Raw genomic sequence first — 25,671 nt, forward strand, 5'->3', positions numbered from 1 at the left:
GGATATGTCCCAAAGTCCAAGGTTGGAGGAACTTCCTGGAAAGAGCCCCTCTGAGGAACATCTGATCTGACCGTGATGAGAAAATAAGTTACTTGACAAATGTATGCACGAATGTGTCCTCACCCATGCTGGTTACAGTAGCAAAACCACTGCAAATAAGTTTATTTTCAAAACTTTTTGGCGGCTATTTCATAATATGGAAAGTGCTTTTAAACTGGCATAGTGGCACACCGGCGTAAGCCCAGCACTCAGGTGGCAGAAGCAGGGGAATCTTGAGTTTGCAAGCAGGTTGGGCTGCACACCAAGACCTGTCTCGAAACAAAACAAAAGAAATTCTTGTGACGTATTGCATCCTTTTCAAAAGAAAAATTTCCAACTATTATAGACATATATGTCTCATAGGATCCTCATTTGGAGACAAGAACAGAAAGAAATATATGAACATTAATATTAGATTGTTTTGGTTGGCGAGGTAAGGGGTTATCACATATGTTACGAATTTTCCACAATAAGCCTGTATCACTCTCACTGGGGGATGTCACGAAGATACTGCAAGTATGGGGAGCGGGGGACAGCAATGTGCAGTGGTCCAGAGCCTGTGCATTCAGGCCAAGATCTCTCCCCACTGAATGGGTTGGTGGGAAAGTAGGATGCGTTGGGTGGTGGAATGATTCTGTGTGCCGCCTCCTTTGTTTTAGAATAATCCGCAAGTCTGCCCCTACAATCTCTACGCGGAGCAGCTCTCGGGATCAGCCTTCACTTGTCCACGGAGCACCAATAAGAGAAGGTACACGCTGAGGTCAATTCTGACTTAGATCTGTGGGCCCTTCATCCCAGCCACAGTCTCCCCAAAGGCCCTCCTTGTGCACTGTGTTCTGGGTCACATCGGGGACATCCAGGCTTGTTCCCAGTGAGTGACTGGCAGAAGAAAGCTAGGGAGCAACTGTACAGAGGCAAAAAAAAAAAAAAAAAAAAGCACATAAATCCAGTCCCATTACAAAGTCTTCCTAGAACGCCACCAGAAAGGTTTCTCACGCTCTGACTTCCCTCTAAGGATTGTATAGTCTCAGCCTACAGTCAGACAAGATTCAGACATCTTTCTCGGCTGACTAGAAGCATTATGTTCTTTGCGTGAAAACCAATAATCCAAGCTGAAGTGCTTGAAAGGTCATGTATTACGGCCCCACGGGGTTTGAATTAATAGGGTTTCTCCTCTTTGGAATTTGCCTTTCCTGGAAGCTGGCATGTTCATTAGTACAGGGTGGCGTGTTCTGTGCTCACTCTAATCCTACAAGCCACCTCGGTGAACCCTCTCGCTAATCAGCCTCTAAGGAGCAGGCTGAATGCTGATGCTGGAGACCCAGGAGGCAGTCAAGTGTTAGGATTTGAATTCATGGCATCTAATTGTGGGGATTTCAGGTTACTGGTGTGTCAAGAGTGATGTTGCTGACTTTGGAGATTTGAGGAGAGCTGGAGTGGGCTTACACTGTCTAGATAGAAGGAGGAAGTGGGTTTCTATCCACTGAGTCCTCCCGAGAAGCAGATGGGACAGCAAGTGTAACAGCTCATGCATGGTAAATATCACCTCCCTTCATAATGAATCATGTCCACGCCCAGGCAGACAGGCAGACAGGCAACGCCCCCTGTGGTTCAGCCCTTGCTCCTACATCTACTGTTGGATGGTGTTGTACAATTCTCTACCCTTCAGATCCTCCACATTTGTAAATGGGATCCTAAGAGATAATATAGGCAAAAGGATAGACTCTCTTCTATTTGTCAAAAATCAAGGATTAAGCCTGGCATGGTGTGGTGAACGCCTGTGATCCCAGGATTTGGAAGGTTGATGTGAAAGGATCAAGAATTGGAGGCCAACGTGGACTACATATCCTGCCTCAAAAAAACCAAACCAAGCAAGCAAACAAAACACAAAGCAAAAGCAAACAAGTACTCAGAGATTGTTTCTATTGTTATTGGGCTATCTCTTCCTCTAGACAAGATAAAGTAATCCACAAACAATCCCTGTCTGTTCTAATTGACCGCAGCCTGGCCTCCACGACTGTGTTCTTGACTTCACAGCCTATCTATCCACTGGCTACCCGGTCTCCAGAATCTGCTGCCTCCCCCCATTATTCAGCAATATCTTCAGCCAGCAGGAGCTGAGCTCTGTTCCAGGAGGCTGAAAAAGAACTCTTGGCATTTCATTAAGAAACTGGCAACATTCCCTGCGTCAGAATTAAATCTTGGTCCAGGGCAACCTAGTGTAGCCTGGGGAGTTTGCTAAACTCAGCTGAGAAATAAGGGACACTAGGCATGGCTCACCCATCTGCTTAGAACTCTCCAAAGACAGGCACAAGAAACGGAGGAAAACGCTCAAACCTCCAGCAGGAAAGTCTGGCCCTGTCTGTCTATGGATGGGTCAGCTTCACACTCTCAGGTAGTCACTACTCAACCCCCAAAGCATAAGCAACACTCAAACTACCAGAGGTTCAATCTATCTCTTGGGAAAGTAAATCTGTAAAGTTTAAATTGTGGTAAAAACCCGGATGATTACGAGACGGCAATTCAATAATCGTCCAGTAAGTGAGTGCCGAGCGAATCTGCAGTCCTTACAGCAACCGTAGGACTACAGATGAAGAGGGTAGGGTCCAGGAGGTTGCAGCATTGCAGCAGGGCTAAGACACACATATGTGCTCAGCCCCACAGATTCCTGGGAGTTTGAAAGGTTTCTGAGTCTAGGTCTGACATCATTGCATTGAGAGCTGGGGGAATGAGATGGCAGGGGAACAAATTTAGCCCATTTATGGTTCAGATGCTCATGACTAGACAGGCAAATTCCACCCCTGAGTTTGGACTGTCCCGGAGCCGGATGAGCACAGCAGGTCTTCCACTGTACAGAAGTATCCTCCTCCCTGTCCACTCCTGTAAAGACTTAGTGAGACAGTTCCCTCTCATCCTCAAGGTTCCCTCAGCAGACTCCTTCTCCCCTCCTTGAGTTGGATCTGATCCTAGAGAAGAGACCAGCTCAGGCCTTGATGTACACAGACGGCAGAACTTACGGAAGAAAAGGAAAGCCAAACGTCCATAAACACACCACATTAAAGCATGGATACGTGCTTTTTTAACTACATAGTAGAGAAGTGGACATTCTAAAACTTCTCACAATTAATACCAGAAAGACCAAACAAAACCCAACTGAAGTCAACATGGGATTCTACAAGCAATTCCTAGAAAAAATTATGAAAGACTGATAAATAAGCAAAGTTTATTCAACCTTATTCAAAATAAAGGACATGCTAAAAAAAAAACACTATATTTCACTTTTAAGAGTATGGTCATTGGAGCTCAAGAGATGACTTAGTGGGTAAAAACATTTGACCTGAGTTCAAATCCCCAATACCCACATAGCCACTACAGTTGGACTCCCCTATAACCCCAGAGCTGGAGGGCACAGAAGCAGGAGGATTGCCAGAGTGTGTGCAATTATAATGGCATCCCAGATTGGGGGAGATGTGGGAGATTCGTTCTCAGCTGTATCATTAGTGTGAGAAGACAGTGCTCCTACAGTTTGCCAATTTTGCTCATATATGCATTAGAGAAATCCAAGGAAACAGATGAGAAAAGTGTTAAGCTCTGTACCTCCAAGGAATAACCATGAGAAAAGTTGGAGAACACTGATCACCCCCAGGAATTTTTGAATATGGAATTATTTCCCCATTGTCATAAATCACTTTTAAAGGACAAAGCAGGCTTTTACTTTAAGAAATAACAAACCTACTCCCCATCTTCTCTCAGGCTCTCCCAAATCGTTGTCCTGACTTGAAAAGCAAGACTTAACATCTCTTCTGTGGATTTTATTGTACATGTCCCTCATGGTGCTTCTTTTTCCCTTACAGTTGTTGGGAAAGGCAATGCTTCGTATTTTTTTGCCAGTATGTGAATAGGTAGGAACCAGATCCTCAACCTGAAAAGTATGGGTGTCATGGAAGGAACAAAGAGACCATAGTTAGGGACAGACATGGCTACTGAGACATGAAGAATCGTTGCTTCTTACAACAAAGCCCACAGATGGTTGTTGGTTGAATGTCTTCTTGGGGGCACCTCCAGAGCTGGTCTAGGTCCCTCAGAACATTACCTAAAGCTGTGTCTTTCTGTTTTTCTTGTTTCCCTTAGCTGGCTGTATAGGATCCTCCCGTCAGTGTCTCACAAGCCCTTTGAGTCCATTGACCAAGGCCATATCACTAACAACTGGGATGAAGTTGGCCCTGATCCTAACCAGGTAAAACCCAGTCCCATGAACTGAAACACACCGCAAAGCCTTGAACAGAAATGCTCACATCTGGGCCCAAGTCATTGAAAACTTGGAGTGTTTTCTAAAGTAAGTGCTGTCAGGTCTGTTTGTGACTCAGGCTTGAGTGGGGACCTTGAAACAGATTGATTGATTGATTGATTGATTGATTGATTGATTGATTGAGCCTATGTGTGATGAACAGGGAAAGTAAGCGTATCTTTCTGGTTTAATGCCATGTAGATAGGCAGGGCCGTGGTTCAGACAGAGACATAGGCCGATCAAACCACCTGTACACTGTAGATTTTTATTGTTAACCTCCACTTATCACAAAATATAGGAAGTATCTTCAATACCGACATCCTTAAAGAGATACTTCGGAAGTCTGGTATAGGGATGAGAGAATTGCTGCAAAGGATTCTCTAAGTCTTGTAGTGACAGACCATTGTCACATTCTCTTCTGCCTTAGCGACATCCACATCCAATATTTGTGGGGGGGTCTGGAAGTTTCCCCCAATGATCAGCATTATTCGCATTCTTGGCTTGTAGCAATGGTCCAATACTACAATGGACAGAACGCTTTAAAGAAAAGGGAGTCTTTTCTTTAAATTCTTTTGTCTCTGAGTTTAGGCACATGCCTCTGCTCCCCAGCGTGATATCCTGCAGAGAAAAACAGACCTGGGTTTGCATCTCCTGGCCCCATACTTACCAGCTGCCCTTGTGCCATGATGCTTCACTTGTAAAATAAGATGACAACACTGGCCCTGCTGTGCTGTACAGGAGATTACACACAACAGAGCAGGTGTGAAAGTATTTTCCCAGTGCCTGGCAGGTTATAGGCAAGAACTGTGACTCTGACAGGCTATCCTGATGCTCTACTTATAAGCTGTGGCAGTCCCTGTAAGCCTCAGAATTTAGATCCAGGTCAATTTAGCCCTTAGTTAGATTTGTTTGTTTGTTTGTTTTTCATTCTGAGGACTCTGTCTGCACCTCTGCCTCACTTCTCTCCTGAGTCCAAGGAAACCTCTTGTTTCTCCTTTTTGATCCATGACATTTCATCGATGCCTGAAAATATCCACAAATGCACTTCTCCTAAATGCTTGGGGTTTGTTTTGTAAGGCAAAAGCCGGAAAATATCAGTCTTTTTGTTTCCCATGTGCTGCACATCTTCCCATGATTACAGAATGCAAAGGACTTGCAGTGATGGGGTGAGCAGGCCTGCTTTTCGTCCCGCATGGCTAGCTTTACACCCGAAATAACAACACATAAATTGTATTCATTTAAACACTGCTTGGCCCATTGGCTCTAGCCTCTTACTGGCTAACTCTCACATCTTGATTAACCCATCTCTATTAATGTGTGTAGCACCACGAGGTGGTGGCTTACCGGGAAGTTTCTAACCTGCGTCCATCTCGGAGAGGAGAGCTATGGCATCTGACTCATTGCCTTTCTCCCAACATTTGTTATGTCTACTCTGCCTATCTAAGCTGCTGTCCTATCAAAGGCCAAGGCAGTCTCTTTATTTGACCAATGAAAGTAACACATAGATAGAAGACCAACCTACATCAAGGACTGGGGAGTTTGAAGGCTACATACTCTCTCTGGCAAGGACAGGATGGAAGTGTTTGGAGTGGTCTCTATCATTTAGGAATTAGCATGGCAGAACACCTTCATTTCACCAATCCTCCACTTACCTCACAAAAGGCCATAATATCTGTGCTTGTTCTCCGAGTTCCTGTTCGACCTCTAAATGGGTGACCTGGGCAAAGTGAAGGCTGAGTCAGCAACAGGCAGAGGTCAGGAGAAAGGGAAGCAAGCGTAACTAGTGTTTGTGAGGAGGAGGGAGTCGTGGCAGAGCAGTTACCTAACAGCTAACAAGTTCCGGTACTTAGAAACCGTCATTACAAGTTGTCAGAAGCATGAGATGTGGAACTTCGCCGTTGACAAAGATTCCATCATCTAGATAAACTCTCCCAGGGAACCTCAGGGTGCTACACTCAGAACAATAGACAACGACTGTCTGGGCTGTGTCACGGCAATGACTTTTAGCTTCTTCCCTCTCTCCACAATTAACCATTCCTTTGGTGAAACTGCTAGGCAGGGACCTCGAGACAACTGCATTGCTTGTGGAAGACAGTTTCCAGTCAGAGAAGGGCGTTCCAGGCCCTCCTCGTAAGAGGATGCAGCAGATATGAGTGTGACCTTGACCAAGACAGCTTCTCCTTCGCAGCATACCCAAGTGTCACTTGGGGGTGTCTCTTCCTGAGCCTCTAGAGTTAAATTTCAGAATCTCCGTTCTCTCCCAGAGCTGCCCGTCTGCTTAGCAACAGGACTCTATTTTCACCAGAAAATAGGAAGCGTGGCACCTATGGGTTTTCTAAATGCCAATGTGATGCTTATTATATGCCAGCGTGGGAGGCTTGAGAGGGCATTTGGACCACAGAGAGTTTTCCAGCTCTTTATTCAGGTGGCACAGGAAATTCTCAATTATATTTTTGACAGTTCGCTCCAATAGAGCCAAATCTCCTATCACACAAAGGCACAAAATGGCTGTGAAATGGCCAGATATAAAGGAAATTAAACACAAAGGAAATCACCTCTGAAAATCTCTTTAATCACCCATAAAGTATAGGGCATACGGTCCTGCTCATGTTACCCACAAAAGGACATTCCTTTGTAAACTAAATGGAGAACAACTGGGCTAGACTAAATGAACACTTCCAGGGTTCATTCCCTAGGCGGACTGGAGGGGTGCGTCAGTGAAGAGCACAGTCACACTCGTGCTAAATGGTGGTGGGCCTGAAGTCCTGGGGTCCTGTTCATAGTTGTGTGGGCAAGAGTGGAGCCATTATTTCTATCATGGGATTTTCTTAGGGGCAGGGTAGGCTTTCAATCTAACCTTTAAGGAAAACATTTAACAGACTCTTCTGCAAGTATGAGGTACAAGGTCCTTGGGAACAGGCTTTTATCACCTGTTGTTTCCATGACTACTGGGGCATACTTTGTTTCATATGATTGCATCCCTTCTTAAGGTCCTTGTGAGGTACAGGTTACATGTCATAGAATCTGTAAAACCCAAGTGTAGAGACCAACAGATCTCTGCAATAAAGCATTTCCTGTTATTTCCAGAACAGGTGCTAGCCATAAAACGAGAGACAACGTTCTGGGACAAGCTCCCACGTCACCTACAGCCTTGGAAATGGTTAGCAGATGTCTGTCAAACCAGAGCTAAGGGTGTTGCTTAGTAACACAGGGGAAGAAAAGCACCACACTGGCTATGGATGGGAGGGGTCAAATATGATACCGAAGGAGAAAGTCTGGAGGCAGAAGGACAGTCCTTACGGAGAGTTGTGGTCACATCTGGATTAGTTGAGGATGCAACAATTAATATGTAAAATAGGATTCTGTGGTCATGGTCATCACTGTGATTAGATTTAAGTCACAGTTTCAATATAAACTAATATTTTGTGGTTTTGAATTAAATTCCAATTAACTTCTTTTTTTTCTTACCACTTTAGCTTCTGTCATTAACTCTGAGACATATCAGAATTTTAAAGTTAACCTTAGGTCAATAGAATTCTTCTAGTTTGAACCTTTCTCTTTCTCTCCCCACCTCCCCACCATGTGTGTGTGTGTGTTTCTTTCAGGATGGCTTCAAACTCATGATTCCCCTGCCTCTCAAATGCTGAGTATAGGCAGGTGCCACCACACCAAGCCTTGCCTTCTTGTACAAGTATCTAACTTCTAAAATCTCAAATGTTGTAGGAATTATTAACATAGAAAGTAGAACACTCTAACCCTAGGCAAGAATCACATGGATTTAAGTTGTATATGCTAAATCATTAAATCTAGTATGTAATACGTTAAATCATTACAACTGGTTAACATACATTTTGCAAAGAAGTTCCTGGCACTGTGTTTAAAAGCTTGTGTCAATGGCAAGAAACCAAAACAGCTGTGTTGGAACTTGACAACCCCTTTCTGATTGACCCCTAATTCACTAACTACCCACTTTTCTGTGTTTTCCACCCTAACACTGAGTTGTTGTTTTTTATTTTTTGTTTTGTTTTGGTTTTCAAGACAGGGTTTCTCTGTGTAGCCCTGGCTGTCCTGGAACTCACTCCATAGACTAGGCTGGCCTTGAACTCAGAGATCTGCCTGCCTCTGCCTCCTAAGTGCTGGGATAAAGGTGTGCAGCGTCACCCCTGGCTTGACATTGTGTTTTCTTCTTGAACTTGTTACATTATCCTAGTTTTGTATTTTTGAACACTCTTTCTATGGCAGCGACCAAACAGCTTTCTCCTCTAGTGTCTCCTCTGCTCACGGACTGGGAGGGGTGTGTGTCTCGAACCCCTCAGTACCTTTGTGACACCAGAGTCATAGAAAGAGCAGCTAACTATCTTCTTGACCTGTGATCTGTGTCACCTGTCACCTGCTTCCCTTGCCTGATAGACACTCTGGCTATTCCTGTACACATCTATCCTTTTGTCTCCATTCACTCCTTGACAAGTTAATATCTCTTTCCAATTTTATGCTTCATTAATTAACCACAGCATTCTGCGATCATCACTTCCCCCTTCATAACCTTTTCCAAATATGTACTCCAGGCTCTCATGAAAGAAGTCTGAGAAAATTATATTTAGGTTCCTATCTGACAGGCCTTCCTGGTGGAAGCCTGTATGGTAGGTGCGTCTTTACCTGTCAAAGACCAATTTTAATGCTTCAGTAACTTCACCAACTATCCACATGGAAGATCTCCGAGACTTTGAAGAGTCAAGACTTGCTTAATAGCTCTCTCATCTAACCTCAGTCCTCCAGGGATCCCCCATAGGCTACCGTGACAACCATCCTTGACACTGTGTAGAAACCTGGGGACTATCCCATCCCAACCTCCATCTTTTTTAGTTTGCATTTGAGCCTGCATCTGAGAATGGATGGGAACTCTTGAGTGCTTTTACACTCAGCTTTTGGAGGTTAGCTCAGTCCATTAATATCTCATATAAGAAGGACGCCTAATTCTGTTTATCGTGTCTCTTCCCCTAACTTGTGAAAGCTCAGAGTTTAATGAGCACATCTACAACTAATTCAAGTTTACAGATTCCACCATGCATTCTGAGTCAGCAATCTCTTTTAGAAGCCAGTCTTCCAGATTTTATTTCTTATTACAATCCCTAACTTTTGATTGCTGGACAATTAGACCCTTGACACAATCAAAGTCTAGACTATGGAAATTACTGCTTGGTTTTCAACTAGTATGATTTGGACCATGTGGGAATTATTTCAGAATTAATTAAAGGTCATATCACAGAACTCCTTCTGTCCCATGCAACTTATCAAAAGTGCTGCCAAGCAGTACACCCTTCCAGAATATTTGCTGTCGAACGTGTTCAGTTCTACAGATCCTGCCACATTGACAGTCTCAATACGCCTTATCTGATACCTTAAGCCTTCTTCATCCAGCTCTCTCTTTAGATCAGCTGCTCTGCCACGTCTACTCTTCTTCCTCCTCCTCTTCTTTACAGAGTGAACCTGAGTCTTACCCTAAATATGCACTCTACTCCCAGTTCTGACAGACAGCTTAGGAAAATAATTTAACCCCTCACATCCAACTACACAGGACAACTCCATCCTGTATAAGTCACCTGCCCTAACAGTTCTTAGAGGTTAACTCTTGTGCTCAGGGAGCTGAGATAGAATGATGATGAGTTTAAGTTCAGCCTAGCCTATATAACAAGATCCAAACTCAAAAAAAAAAAAAAAAAGAGAAGAAAGGAAGGAAGGAAGGAAGAAGAAAGAAAGAAAAGAAGGAAGGAAGGAAGAAAGGAAGGAAGAAAAGGGTGGAAAGGAAAAGAAACATACCCCACTTCTCCACTTCCCCCTTTCATCCCTGAGATGTTTGCCCAGTCTGCCCTTGAACCCCTGGGCTCAGGAAATCCTGTCTCAGCTTCTTGAGTAGATACCATACTAGTAGGTACTATTTCCCCATGGAAGGTCATATCCCCAAGAATAACACACTTTTATTCAAAACTTGCATAAAGGGGTCAATGTCTAGGACTCCACCAGTGCAGAATTAACCACATCTAATGTTTTGACTTATTCCTTTTCATTTTAATCCTTGGACATTTGTGTGAATCGGTAATTCCTACAGTTCCATACAACCAGGGACAAAAAATAATTTAACACAGTTTCAACCCTTACCTGATTCTCCTTGAAACATTAACTAATACCTAATACATGTCCTGAAGCATCTCTCTGTAAAATCCCCTCGCTCAGTTTTACCCAGACTCCAAACCTTTTCTGAGCCGGGATCTTCTCTCCCATTCTCTCGCCTGCCCAAGCTCTTTGCCTTGTCTCTAATGGTTCTTAGTTCAACTTTTCTACACTCCCCCTTCTGTCTCTAGAAAATGGCACCAGTCATGTGGCTTCCCCACCCCTTCTTCCTAAGACACACACACATGATGATATCCCTGGTGAGACTGAAGTACAAGTGCGCAAGTCGGAAGTACTCCCTGGAGTAGGGAGGAGCAGAGAGAGAAACTGTGGATATGAGTAGTTTAAAAATCTTTATTTGAATGTGTCTTCTGTAATTAGTTTACCATATAATAGTTTCATATTTGTGGTTTTTTTAAAAAAGCATTATTTTGTACCTTTCCCCATGTCTTATACTCCTGTTGATAGATTTTTGTAATTGTTTGCTGGTTTTTGTTTGTTTGTATTTTCCAAGACAGGAAAATTTCCTCAGTGTAGCCCTGGCTGTCCTGGATCTCGCTCCATAGACCACGCTGGCCTCGAACTCAGAGTTCCTCTAACCTCTGCCTCCCAAGTGCTGGAACTAAAGGCTTATGCTACCACCACCCAGCATTACTATTTTTTAAAAATTAATTAAATTTACTTAGTGTATGTGTGTGTGTGTGCACGTGCACAAGTGCTTGTGAGTGCACGTGCATGCACACACATGCGCGCGCGCGCGCACACACACACACACTCCGCAGCACTGCTGTAGTAGACAAGTCAGGATTTCAGTGTCTCCTGCCATCACGGCCCTCAGCATTTATCTTAGGTTTTCAGGACTGGCGGCAGGCGCTTTTGTTGATCATCTGTAATGCTGTATTATAACCCATGCTGGTAAATGGATTCTCCTGTCACATTGTGATACTTTCTGTTTGTACTGTCATGAATCATCTGTGGTAATTCCAGTCCTTGTCTTCCTGGTACTCCAAAGCATGAACACTGACTTGCCTTTTTTTTTTTTTTTTCCTGAACTGCTGTCCTTTCCTGGATACCCTGACATTGTAGTGACTCAAAACCCACAAAATAAGGGTTCTCCAGGTCCTGAACTAGACTATCACCTCCCCCTTGTGGCCGTCTCCCTCCTGGAATTGGGGCACTTCTCTTTCCGTGTCTTTCTTATTTTTTTTCTCTCTCTCTCTTTAATTTTTTAAACTTTCTTCAAATAACATTTTTTCATTTGTTTTACATACCGACCTCAGTTTCCCCTCCCTTCCCCCCCATCCTAGAAACCCTTTGCCCCCCCCCCCAGCTACCCTCCTCCCTATCCACTCTCCACTCCTCCTCCGTCTCCATTCAGAACAGGGTAGATCTCCCATGGGCTTGAACAAAAAGCATCAAGTTAACTCAGGACCAAGCTCCTCCTCTCTGAACCAAAAATATAAATGTTCGGTTCCCTTCTCTCCTCTTCCCTTTCACTTTCTCTCCCCGTTCATAACAAAAGCAAAATGGAACTCGTGGCAGCTCCTTCTCAAAGCCCTGCTTCCCGAGACTGAGGCAGGTTCCTTCTACTGTCTTCTCCCTTCTCCCTTCGGTTTCATTTCTGTTCTTGCAAGGGCTCCAATCATATTCAGTTACCAACCCCGCGCCCATGTGTGCTGTCACGATTCTAACCCAGTTGGTCATGGTGGTACACGCCTACAATCCAGCATTCAGGAGACAGAGGCAAGAGGATCGTGAAACCCTGCTTTAAAAATAAAGGAATAAATGGTATTTCTATCACATTCTGGAGATAAGGATATATGAATGGGGTCCAGACCATAATACTCTTCCTTACCCTTTTCTTCTAAATATCAGCTGGCGAATGCCCCTCTTTGTTGGATTCTCTTTGCCACACATACAAAGGGATAGTTACTGATGAAAAATGCCTGGGTGAGACAAGCCAATAGGAAGAATTCCTTAAGCAACTGAGGAATTTTCTAGCTCACTTTAAAAAATTAAAGTGTGGACTACACTTTAAGAAATTTTGTAGCATTTACTCCTGAGATAGCTCTAATTTTTCTCCTTTTCCTTAACTCTAGAAAACACAGAGCTCATTTCCATTGACCTGGGTTACGATAACAGCCTCATAACTGGTCCAATACGGCATCCTCATCCTATGCCCGATTGAACTCATTCTCATCTAAAGTCTTCAGATCCTGCAATCATCCCTTAGCTGCACTGCCCAGGCTGTCAAGTGCAGGCTCCTACACCAGAGGGAAGGGCCATGAGGCACTCACTACCATGAGCTTTTCAACCTCTACATCTGTGGCCCCCAACCTTGGGATACTTTAACCCTTTAATACAGTTCCTCGTGTTGTAGTGACCACCAACCACAAAATCATTTTTATTGCTACTTCATAACTGTAATTTTGCTACTGTTATGAATCAAAAGGTAAATATTTTGGAGATAGGTGTTCAGCAGAGGGGTCACAACCCACGGATTGAGAACCTCTGCTCTGCTTCTTGCTGTGTCCCCTGTTTGCTAGCCACAATTGGACCATCACTATTCCAGGAAAATGGACTAAATTGTTTGGCCTTGGGGTGTTATGCTTTTCTGTCTTCCTGGAATATTCTCTATCCTTATAAACATCTATCTGTCAAACCCCACGAATAATTTAAAACCGGTCTTAAATCGAAATATACTGCTTTCTTCCATTGCCCTCGAGCATTTCCTAGGGTGTCGGAGTGGAGCTCATATCTCTGTGGTCTCTCTCTGGTCTACAGCACCTAGCACACACCTATTTTCTAAAACTGCAAATATTTGTTGAGCGTATTCCCTGGTAGCTCAGATCTCACCATCCTATAAATAGACAGGATTGCATTTCCCTAAATGCATCTTCTGGCACAGGCCAGCACTGCAGTGCACATTGCCTTGTGGGGCCTTTTTGGACAGCTCGCTAGATCCTTCGTGCAGTCTATCTCTATCAACTTACATTTCACTCCTTGGAAAGATACTGGAGCTGTCTACAAACCAAAAGATTTTGTGTCTACAGCTGTCAAATAGGCTTTGTGCCAGGACACATCCCTGAAGGAACGCATCTAGTTATGCATCTCTTCTAAAGTCATTTTCACTGTTTATTTTCCTCCTTGGGAACTCGTCACACTCTGGAGTCTTCTGCAATGTTCTCAGAGTGGCACTGATGGGCAGTGGTAGGATTTGTAGGCAGTGAGTCCATTAGGTCAGCGGGGGTCTAGTAGCAAAGGGGATTACAGGTGCTCACCCTCCTCTTCTCTCCTTCTCTCCTGGCTCCTGAGGTGAACGATTTCCTCCATTCTAATATTCCACCCTCACCAGAGGCCCAAAGCCTGGGGCTTCTCAGTCATACACTAGACTCTCTAAAACAATGAACACAAATAATCCTTTCCTCTTTGTAAACTGAGTGACAGGGATTTCATTATAATGGAGGACTGACTAGCAGACTTAGACCGCAACCCTGGAAAATGACTACAAAATCCTCAGCTTTGCATTCAGGAGCAAAGTCACACTGGGAATCTAGGTCTCCCTCCACGATGACTCATTTCTTTTTTGAAGTTCCATGAAAGGCATTAGAAAGTCTAAACAAATTATTGTGACTTGGATCCTCTTTACTTATGTTCTTGTCCATTGCTCCAAACATATCCAGTGCAAGCAAAAGCCTTGTCTCTCTCCATATAAATTATAGTTCCTTTTCTCCTGAGATTGATAGGTTGCCGAAGACTTCTGTGAGTCACTCTTTATTTCCTCCACCCCCTCTTCCCTCCTCGGTCTAAAAGTCAACATTACTGACTGTCCTGAACCTCCTCCAACCACGGCTGCAGCTGGCACTGGCTTAAGCATTATGTCTGTGCTTTAATGTGAGAGTAACCCACAAGTTACTTCAAACTTCTTGGATGGGTGTTACCAGCTTGGAATAACATGCCTGCCTCTAGCCAACCCATGTGAAGAGAACCTAGGTCACTCAGTGGAGTTGAGTCCGTAGAAGTTTGGGGTGGAGTCAGTGAATCAAGGGCTCTAAGTCTTGAAAGAGATTTTCATATCATCCAGGCAAACTTGAGTCCTCTAACTTCAGACATATTGAGGCTTCTTCCTTTTGTTTCCTTTTTCATCTTGGGCATGAATTTTGAATCTCCTTCATTAAATGTTAACAGGGATCCTCTCATTGCCCTCCTTTGGAAATGTTAAAGAATTTTTTGTTCAAACTCTGAGCATTCTTGGAAATGCTTTTCAAACTCTTTTACCACCTCAGTTTTCATGAATAAAAGTTTATTCTCCAGTGGAATTTTCACAAATGGAAAACAAACTATGTGACGCCCTGATAGTCCCGAAGGAAACAAACGTAGGAAGCCAAGTCGTGGTTGGGACTTCAACATCACTGGACAGCAAATCAGAGTGGTTGAGCAAGTTTGTACACGTGTGAGGGACTGACCCACACATTGGGAATAAATTTGGACTTTTATAAGCAATGTTCTTCATGTTTATACTTTTCAATAAGTATGCATTCAAACATACTAAAGCCTAGATATCATATCAGAGACTATAAGCTATTCCATTGTTTTTGAAAGACAGTTAAATTCCATAAGGAAAGAGCTATTCAGTGGTTATACATAGTATGAAAAAATGGTTGCGAAACTGTAGCGTTATATTATGCCATTGGCTGGGCCACTTAAATAACAGGCATGATACCCTCTAGGGCTGGAGGCTGGGAGTCTAATAGCAAGGTCTGAGAAGGGCTGATATCTGTTAATGGCTTTCTTCTTTACTTTGTTTGTTTGTTTTTAAGCAGGTTTTCTTTGTATAGCCTTGGATGTCCTAGAACTTGCTTTGTAGACCAGAATGGTCTTGAACTCACAGAGATCCACCCGTCTCTCCCTCCCAAGCGCTGGGATTAAAGGTGTGCACCACCATCACCACCCAGCTTCTTTTTTACTGGGCCATCTTCTCTTTTGTCTCCACACAGCCTTTCCTCCGACTAGATGTTGGAAATAAGATAATCTATAATTATTTTGGTTTAGTACTCTGGGCTTTATTTCACTATTATTGGTTTTTGACAAGATCTTTGTATATATCCCAGGCTGTAAAACCTTCAGTTCTCCTGCCTCGGTCTCCCAAGTGCCTGGATCCTAATTCTTCGTAGTCTGACACTCCTACATTGTGTTATTTAATTAGATCTTATTTACCACTGAAAGGCCTCACCTCCCAGGCAATCTCACTGGAGGCTGGAGCTTCAGTATATGAATTGGTATTGCGTGGGATTGGGGGAGGTACCAGCTCAAACCAAAGAGTTCTTATCAGTCATGAAGTGTCCTTCCATTGTCAGATGCTCTTTTATAAGGAATTATAGCCCCTTCTATAGCCCCACTGTGACATATAGGGAAAACAATCCAAACAGGGAAACTGATCTGCCCACAGAGGCAGTAACAGAAGCCAAATCTTCCCCTTTGCCCCATGCACAGTCCTCTTGGCCTGGGTTTACCACGGCGTCTGCTCTGCAGCCAATGCAGTAGGCCGAGCTTCTGGCCTCAGCAGGGAAGGTTCTGTTCTGCACTCCAAGGGCATTTCTGTCCACCCCTCTTCACAGTCACTAAAACATCACGTCGGGTCTCCTGACCAAAACCTCTTGCCTGAAGATCCAAAGCTGAATTCCTCTTGTGGTCCAGGTCTTATCAGAACCATGTCAGGATCTTTATTATTTCTCATGATACGGGCTCTGTACAATCTACTTTCATCAGACCCAATAGATACATTATCTTTCTCTCTGTAGCATCTGTCATTTGAAGGCAATCATTTTTTACATTAGTGAAGAAAGACTCATGGGTGCCATGACTTCCTCCATCTGGAATGCAGACCCCTTTAGTGGCAGGACTCCTATAGAGCAGCATGCGGCTGCATTTTCACCCACCACCTCAGCCCCTCTCTCCTTGTGACTGGAGAATTGTGGTGTTACTGGAGACTTCAGAAAAGCCCGCAGCAGACCTTGCCAACCCATCAGACCCTGGGTTCGGTCTTCCCTACTCACGGGGATATTCGACCTTAGCCGGAGAGATTATACGGGTACCCTAGTACAACAGCCAGGTAGCCAGCAGCGATTCACTGGCTACTGTGCTGTCTCCCCGCACCCCATGCTCTCCCTTTATTTTGGATCTCTACAACTTGGAGGAATGCGACTGGTATCTGGTGGGCAGGGGCCAGGGGCAGTGCTAAGCATATATATTCTAAAACATTTTGTAGTATATGTTTATAAATATGTTACATAGAATTACACATATATACATACAGATGTATGTATATAACATCTCTCCTTCCTTCATATCCCCTGCCCATCTCTCCTTTTTCCTTGGATTTGCTAACTCTTAAGCTTGTATTATTTAAACCTTGCTGCTATCTGGAAGCTGCATTGCCACCACCACATCTAGCTTGAGATGTTATGATTTATTTGGTTTAGCTGTATGGTTTACTTCTTGATTGGGTAGGCTTTTCTAAGCCTGTTTGGCTCAGCTACCCAGTAGTCTCTGAGTGCGGGTTAGCTGCACATAGAAGAACGTCTATAAAATGCTGATGCTTAGGTCCCACTTCCAGGGTTCTGATTTAATTTGGTCATGGTTTCAAAGGCTGTCCAGCTGATTCTCATGGGTATCCAGGGTTGAGAATCTCTGGTTAGTGCTGAATGGTTGCCAGGGAAACGATTGATCGGCTACTTAAATATCTTCCTCTGGGAAATCTATGGTGATAACTCTTTTTCAGGTGATTTTACTCCACTGCTGCCAGAGAGAGAGGCGGTAGGCAGTGGCCAATAGGGGACCATGGTCACCCCTTAGAGCTGCAGCAGTGCGTGGGTGGGGGCGCCGCTCAGGGGGAGAGAATGTGTTGCACAAACACGGGGTTCTGAGTTTGGTCCCCAGCACACACCACCATCCTACAAGCTCAGTGCTCAGCTATGGCCCTTCCTGAAGTCAAGGGAATTTTCTTCTAGGTCTGAAATTCTCGGCAGGATATTTGACTTAAAGGGGTGTTTTAACAATGGCCGTATTTTGGATCGCTACAACTTGGAGGAATGCGACTGGTATCTGGTGGGCAGGGGCCAGGGGCAGTGCTAAGCATCTCTGTGCGCAGGGCAACTCTACAACAAAGAATTACTCAAAATGCCTCACATGCCAATGGTTGAAAGCCCCTGCTAGATCCTTGCTCTTTGGGTTCCACCATGTCCCAAGAAGTATCATCATGACTGGAACCAGCCCTGAAGTATTTCCCGCATTCGAATTCTACTTTAAGTGCAATTTCAACCGTCAATTTCAGACCCGCAGTTTGCATCCCTTTGAAGTGGTCCCAGAATGTCATCATTCCCTTTGCTTTTAAGAAATGATGGAAGCTGCCTGACTGCAGGGATCAGAGGCAGGATAATCCCAGCAGCACCTTTCCCGTTGATGTTCCCTTTCCTGCCTGGCTGCCTTCTCAAAATACAGAATGAACAGAGCCCAGGACCTTGATGGAGCCCTTGCCCATCCAATTTTCACCAGGTGTAGCAGCCAATGGAGCTAGCCCGAGGGTGCAGGTCACTCCGGAAGATGTGCCCTGGGGCTACTGGGCAGATGAGCTTGCAGCCTGGCTGCGGCAGGCAGGCCCTGTCTGCATTGATTCATAAACACCGTGCTGATGCTTTGAGAGCGACCTGCACTTGTTGATCCCCCCCCACACACACACACATACACTCCCTTAGATCAGTTCGTTATTGAATTAAAGATGATTGTGATTTAAAGGGAACCATTGGGCAGCCTGGGGACAGACCCAAGGTTTGGGGAAGAAATTGAACCGGGCGCTACATTTACCAAATCCAGTCTCAGCTGGATGCATTTTTCTCTCTCTTAAGGAAATAATTCAAAACTGCGAGGGCTGGAAGTGGAAGTAGGACCTTCCCCTGCAGTGTCAGGAGCCCACACAGAGAGCCTGGCGTGCCGGGAAAGGGAGCCTGTTATAAATAGCATGAAAGCGGCATCAGTCAAAACTCACAGATGTGCCTGAGCGAAATGTTAAAAGAAACACCTTCCGAGAGAGGGAGCGACGGCTTCTCTTTATTTTTATAATTGAAAGCACTAAGGAACAAAGGCACTTTATATTCATATTAAATATACACACCCCAACATCACACCGAGAGAAAGGGACAGAGGCCTACAGCATTCACACGCACACACACACACCTCCAGCACACACACACCACACACCTCCAGCACACACACAGAAACACACATCCTAATAGCACATACACACAAGACATACACCCCTACAGAGCATACACACACAGCAAGAAAGGGATACACATCCCCTACAGCACACATATAGACACACCCCCCTATGGTATATACATAGAGATATACACCCTACAGAGTATGTGTGTATGTGTGTGTGAGTGTGTGCGCGTACATGTGCAAGGACACACATGAGAGAGAGAGAGAGCCCCTTTAAAGAAATGATGGCTTATCATTAGTTCCAACAAAACAAAATCACAAATGGCCAAGACCTCGCAGAGGGAACAGTTGTCCTTTTTTTTCTCTGTGAATTGAATCTATTTAATAATCCTATGGTCTCTCCCTGTGAAGTCATTTTCCTGTGTGGGTATTTCTTTTTCCAGCTTAGATGGAAACCGTTTGAGATTCCAAAAACGTCTCAGAAGAAAGTGGACTTTGTGAGCGTAAGTCAATCTTCTCCATGCCTTCCCTCTGCCCTCCTGTGTCCTGCGGTGAGCTAGCTAACCATCTGCTGTCGGATTGCCAAGCAGAGCAGCCTGAACCGGAGGCAACAGAGACACCTGTGTGTAGCATTGGGGCTGGCTGAGGAATGTCTTAGTTACAGGCGCCATATGGCTTCTGACACCAAAGAGCACCAGGAGTATTTGACCTCACAGAAAGGCCAAGGAGAGTGAAATTTCCTCCCTCCAGCACTTCTTCTTTGCGTCAGAAAGGGCACTCGTAGTAAACTTTCTGGTTCATAGTGCCTTTGATGGTCTGGTGACACCTGTATTTTATTTATGTATTTATTTATTTTGTTGTTGCCTTTAACTTGGGGGTTTGGGGTTTTGTTTGGTTGGTTGGCTGGTTGGTTGGTTTGGTTGAGATAGGATCTCCCCCTATAGCTCAGGCTGGCCTTAAACTCACAACAGTCACCTTCCTTCAGTCCCAGGTGCTGGGATTACTGCTATGAGCCGCTATGCCTGGCATAACCTGTGTTATTTGACTGGGTAATATAAACTACATCAAATTACACGGACAATTACATTGAAATGCAATGGTAAAAATATTTCAAGAAAATAAATTGTATTTGTTTTATAGTTGCACACACGCCTCCTAGTTAATGTACTAGATCATAAGACCTATGGGGGAAATCCTCTCACTGTAATATGAGCCCAAATGATGCTTTGAGATGCCTGTAATGAAGGCTATAAAAATGTCCCTGTCATTGACAAAGTGACAGCACTTCCGGCACTGCTGCGGTTTGCTGCCTGCATTCATAATGCTTGAAAGAGATGATAAACTCCACTTGCATAGTAAAAAAATAAGGACAAACTATGTTCCCATCCGAGAACTTGAAATCCCCGAAATGGATGCCGGGGCTAAGATGATGTCAACTCAGGTGAAGTACAGTGCCAACTGTCCGCCCTCCTCGATAGTTACAAATGTTGGCAGTACAGGGACACCTGCACCCACAGCAAGGAGTGTGTGGGAGAAGGGACAGGAGCTGTGGGGAGCAGTGCTCCAGGAGGGCAGAGGAGGGTTCTGCAGGCCAACTTGGCTCGAGTCTTTACCTAGGGAAACTCCAGGTGCCCCACGTTAGTCCAAACTGTATCAATCATCTTGAAGCTTTTATCCTTAGAAGTGTCCCTGTGGCTTGTGAGGATGCACTTGAGTAGACCTCAAACTTATCAGTTAAGTGATACTAGAAAAGCAAGTTCCCTTCCTGTGTGCGGGTATCTGAGGAGCAGAAGCCTCTCTGTTTGGTCTCCCTACCTGCCTGTTTGGGGCAGAGCAATGTTAGAAGTCAACTTGCTCCACCCCCCTACCCCGACTCCCAGTCTTCTTTGCTCTGCTCTGAGAAGAGTAGCCTGGCTTTCTCCACAAGAGAAACTGCCCCAGGGTGGGGTAGACTTGAGGGGCACTAAATGTCAAAGGAAGCTTCAGATCCTCTCCCCCTCCCCCAAGCCTTCTACCAGGTTCCACCTCCTTCCTCTGGGTTTATCATAAAGATAACCAAATGTCAATCTCAAATCCACTTAAAGAAATGACATTATGTTCTGTAAATTCATCTGATTTGGCCATTAAGGCTTCAGACAAGGTTGTCTAGGAACTAGGATGGGACACAGCCCACCAAGTGTAAGCCAAGACACTTCAGTCAGCCTAGCTCCCAATGCCTCCTGGGACATTCTCTCAGGGGCCAGGGAGAGGGCTGGTCTCTTAATCACTCCCCCTTCTCCCTTGCTCTCTCAGGGGCTGCACACCTTGTGTGGAGCTGGAGACATCAAGTCTAACAACGGGCTTGCTATTCACATTTTCCTGTGTAACGCCTCCATGGAGGACAGGTAAGAGGCTCAGGACTGGGGCATGATAGACCCATCCCTCAGGGCCTGTTGGCCAGAGAGTGGAGGCCTAATAGAGTCCCACATGCACAAACACTGCCCCTTGGTACTTGTTCCCCTCTCGGAGAAATGTTGGCGTGTGTTTCTTGATAATGATTTCAAATACGAATCTCTATTTTGACTGGCTCTTAAGACATAGACAAAAATGTCTTGTAACAGTGTAGGCAGAAAGGAGAGGTTAAGACCAAGTGATGAAGAAGTTCAAGTAAGTAGAACTAATTTAAATTTTAATTTTTAAGATTCCCTAGTATTTTCCTTTTGGGCCACCAACCAGCTTCCAGATCATAACACAACTTATTAGTTTTGAATGTTTGGCCTAGCTTAGGCATGTTTTTTGACTAGCTCTTTTAACTTAAACTAACCTTTTTTTTTTTTATTTACCCTTTGTCTTGGGACTTTTAACCTTTTTTTCTCCTTCTGTATATCTTACTTTCACTGCTTCTAATGTCTGTCTGTCTGTCTGTCTGACTGCTGCCTGGCTTTCTGCCCCTCCTACCCTTTCTCTGCCTAGTTATTGGCTGTTCAGCTCTTTATTAGACCAATCAGGTGCCTTGTGCGAGCAAAGCGAAACAAATGCAACACATTTTTATGTAATTAATCACATATCTTTATAGCGTTAAACAAATGCAGCATAATCAACAAATGTAACATACCTTTACACAGTTAAAGAAATATTCATAGCATATACAAATATAACACATCTTTACATAGTGAAAATAATATTCCACCACACTCTAGGGCTCACGTCCAAAGTCACATGGCAAGAGCAGTTGTGAAGGCAAAGTATCCGTGTTAGCTGATAACTGGTAGCTATGTGGAAGCTCGGTGTTCCTGCACATAGAAGTTTCCATGTTGTTTTTGTACAGGGGGTGCATGTCATAGCACATGTGTGCAGAAGACAACTTGGGGACAATGTGGAGGGAGAGTCCCTTCTTTTCTTCCGCCATGGGGTCCCAGGTTTCAAACTCAGATCCTCAGCCTTGGTAGCAGATGCCTTTACCTGCTGGGCTATTTTACCGGTCCCTATAGTCTGCTTTCTTTTCAATTTGAAACAGTAAATGACAATTCTACCTTTTCTTTGGAAAGGAGACTATCATGGCAGCTTTGCACACAACCCTAGAACTACACCATTGTGCCTGAAGTCTAAATCTGATCTTGCTGACTTAATGAATTTGTGTGAGCTGTTCAAATCTTTAAAAAATTGTTTTTATTTTTATTTTACTGTATGTGTCTTGGTGTCTTGCCTCATCATATGTGCCTGGTGCCTGTGGAGGTTAGAAGAGGGTGTTGAACCCCCTGGCACAGGAGATAGGGACAGTTGTGAGCCACCATGGAATTGCTAGGAATAGAACGTGGGTCCTCTCGAAGAGAAATAAATGCTTGTAACTGCTGAGCCATCTCTTCTGCTCCAGCTGTTCTACTTTTTGAATCATGAATCAAAGACAAGATCACAGCCCTGTGAGACACTGAAGATTTCTCTTTGGGTCTAGCTCTGTATCAGGTCACCTCCCTTCTGTCCACTTACGTCACAATGGCCTCACTTCAGTTCTTTCAAGAAGGCCTTCTTGTCCCATTGTACCTAAGCCTGCTTCTCCTTTTGCCTGGAGTTTCTTCTCTTGCCAAAATGATGCCTTTGGCTCTCTTGTCAGATGTCCCATCTGTAGGGAGGCCTTTGTTTTCTCCCCAAACCAGCGCAGGTCCCCAGTCCTTCCCAGCACCAGTATGCCTCGCAGTGATGGAGGTCCGCATCCTGTCTTTCCTGTTGCACTCTGCTGGATTTTTAACTGCACAAGGGGGGCTTCTCTCCCATGAAAGGCACTAAATAATAATTTGTGGAACAAATAGATGTGTCCAGATTCTGTTAAAACTGAAAAAAAATCACAGGAAGTCCTCTGTCTCTTTCAGATGCTTTTACAATTCGGATGGGGATTTCCTGATTGGTAAGTTCCAGAGTAGGAAGACTGACTGAGCCCTGCGCTGCATTCCAGGTTTTGTTGTTATTATTGTTGTTTTGCATTTTACTTGCCTGTGTTCTCCCAACTGTTTTATTGAACGAAGTGCCGTCTCCAGACACCACGGGTGGTCTGGAAAAGATTCCTAGCATACTTCAAAGTGTCTAATGTATGTTCTGGGCTTTCTGCCTATGGCTCTCTCTGTTGGGCGTCTCTCATGTGGGAGATCTTGGCAGCTGAAATGAAGTTAATAACGTATTAGGAAAATTCTATTTGCTTTTAAACTCACCCAAGGAAAGCCTATTTGTCATCAATAACTACCATTCAGATAAAAAAAACTTATGAGACCATCTAAAATGTTAAGGCCCCTCAGAGGTTATTCTGGTCTTTCTATGGTGGTGTTAGTATTAGGGTGTGAACATTTTCATGTAGTCGGGAGACATGCAGACGCCCAGCATTCCCACTGACATGTCAGAAAAGAGTGATTTTCCATGCTATGTCCCTGGATCAGTTCTCAAAAGTGCATATATACAAGCTCCTCTACAGGGGTCGGAGTGGGAGGGAAGACTGAGATTTTGAAGAACTGTCCAGACCGTTTAGACAGTAAAACAGTTAACCGACACTGTCAGAATATAACTTACTCCCAAAAGACACAATAAAGGCCTCCTCATTCGCAGTAACAACCAACTCCAGTCCTTAAGCCTTCAGGTTCTCCCTTGAACAGGGCGGTTCACCCCTGCACTGTCTTCTTTTTCTCCCTTTTGCCAGTTCCCCAGAAAGGGAAGCTTCTCATTTACACAGAGTTTGGCAAGATGCTCCTGCAGCCCAACGAGATCTGCGTCATTCAGGTTGGTAATGAGCCCCCTCCCCGCTGCCTCTCCCTAATTTGGGAGCCATCAGATGTTTCAGCTGCCGCTATTTCTAACGCTAAAATGTCTCTGTCATGTCTGGGCAACAAGGAGGAATGTGAGTCACACAGCCGGCTTCGGGGTGAGCGGCCCAGTGCCTGCTTTGTTTAATATAGCACACAATCCCAAAGCAAAGAATGTTTATCCCTTCCCTTCCCTAAATGTTTGTAGTCTGCTTGACGCTGTATCAGAGATAGGAGATGGTGAAGGTATTCAAAAAAAAAATTTTTTTTTTTTTTTTTTTTTTTTTTTTGGCTAATTGGAAGCTGCTGTTATTTCTGGACCCAATGGGAGGTTATTGTGGCTACGATAAAGAATTAGATTTTTCTTTGTAACCCATCTTTAATCTGCTCGCCTTTCACAATTGTCTTGGTTAGGGTTTCTACTGCTGTCAGAAGACACCATGACCACGCAACTCTTAGAAAGAAAACATTTAATTGGGGTGCTTCGCTTACAGTTTCAGTGGTTCAGTCCATTATCATCATGGCAAACTGTGTGGTGGGTAGCAGGGAGCATGGTAGCGTGCAAACAGATATGGTACCAGCTGCACGTGACCAGAAGGCAACAGGAAGTTGACGGAGACCCTGGGGTATCCTAAGCATAGGAAACCTTAAAACCCACCCCCACAGTGGCACACTTCCTCAGACAAGACCACACCCACTCCTACAAAGCCACACCTCCTAACAGCGACCCTCCCTATGAAATTATGGGGACCAATTAGATTCAAACTGACCACAACAACATGCCTGGAGCCACAGCCACTTTCCTTCTGCGTCTAACTGCAAGGATATGATTTATTTAAGAGGGCACGCTTGGGTTTCTGTCCTCCAGAGAGGAATGCGATTCAGCGTCGATGTCTTCGAGGAGACCAGGGGCTACATCCTGGAGGTCTACGGCGTCCACTTTGAGTTACCTGACCTGGGACCCATTGGTAAGCCTTCCGTCTAAGCCTCCCTTGAGATAGATGCATCTCTCTCCATCTCTTCCACACTCACACCTTCTCTCTCCAGACAACCGCCTCAGACCAAGTGCCTTCCTATAAACTGCACAGATAACAGAACATGACCCAAACCAGTCTACTCTAAGTTTCTCTAAAATAACACCACGGAGCAAGGAGGGCAAAGGCATGGAATGGGTTTCTGGTTAGATACTATGTATTTCAAAGGACACCGCGGGGATCCCAAGAATAGCTACCAAGAATGAGATCTGAGATTTGAGTAAATTCTTTTGGGTTTTGTTCTTTTGTTTTTTGTTTGTTTATTTTGGTTTGTTCTTTGTAAGTCAGGGTCTCTTATATCCCAGGCTGACCTCTAACTCTCTACATGGACGAGAACTACGTTTAACCTCTAATCCTACTGCTACGCCCTCCAGAGTACTGAGATTTGAGGCGTTCACTACCATGCCGGTACCATGCAGTGCAGAGGACTGAACCCAGGGCTTCAGGCATGCGGGGCAAGCACTTTGTTGCCAACTGAGCTACATCCTCCCCAGCCCTGAGATTTGATTAATTTTTGATGGCACATTAAAGAGAAGAGGGAAGGGAACTACTTAAGCGAATACAAGCTAATGAGAATGAGCTTCGTGAAGAATTGCTTTCTGAAGTCAATGAGCTGTAAAAATGGCCGGCCTGGGTTCTAGTCCCATGGAACAATGGA

General features: G+C 44.5%; 1 protein-coding gene across 1 annotated transcript in view; it reads left to right on the forward strand.

Annotated features, from left to right (window-relative positions):
* Hgd (homogentisate 1,2-dioxygenase) overlaps positions 1 to 25,671 on the forward strand; it is a 48,551-nt gene that overhangs the window by 8,136 nt on the left and 14,744 nt on the right. The window contains exons 3-9 of the mRNA XM_057765526.1: positions 699 to 787; positions 4,171 to 4,276; positions 19,159 to 19,218; positions 21,008 to 21,099; positions 23,062 to 23,096; positions 23,877 to 23,956; positions 24,848 to 24,947. Of these exons, the coding sequence (XP_057621509.1) occupies positions 699 to 787; positions 4,171 to 4,276; positions 19,159 to 19,218; positions 21,008 to 21,099; positions 23,062 to 23,096; positions 23,877 to 23,956; positions 24,848 to 24,947 (562 nt within the window). The remainder of the gene's footprint in view (positions 1 to 698; positions 788 to 4,170; positions 4,277 to 19,158; positions 19,219 to 21,007; positions 21,100 to 23,061; positions 23,097 to 23,876; positions 23,957 to 24,847; positions 24,948 to 25,671) is intronic.

The sequence above is a fragment of the Chionomys nivalis genome, chromosome 3 (assembly GCF_950005125.1).
Source record: "Chionomys nivalis chromosome 3, mChiNiv1.1, whole genome shotgun sequence".
Classification (NCBI taxonomy): Eukaryota; Metazoa; Chordata; class Mammalia; order Rodentia; family Cricetidae; genus Chionomys; species Chionomys nivalis.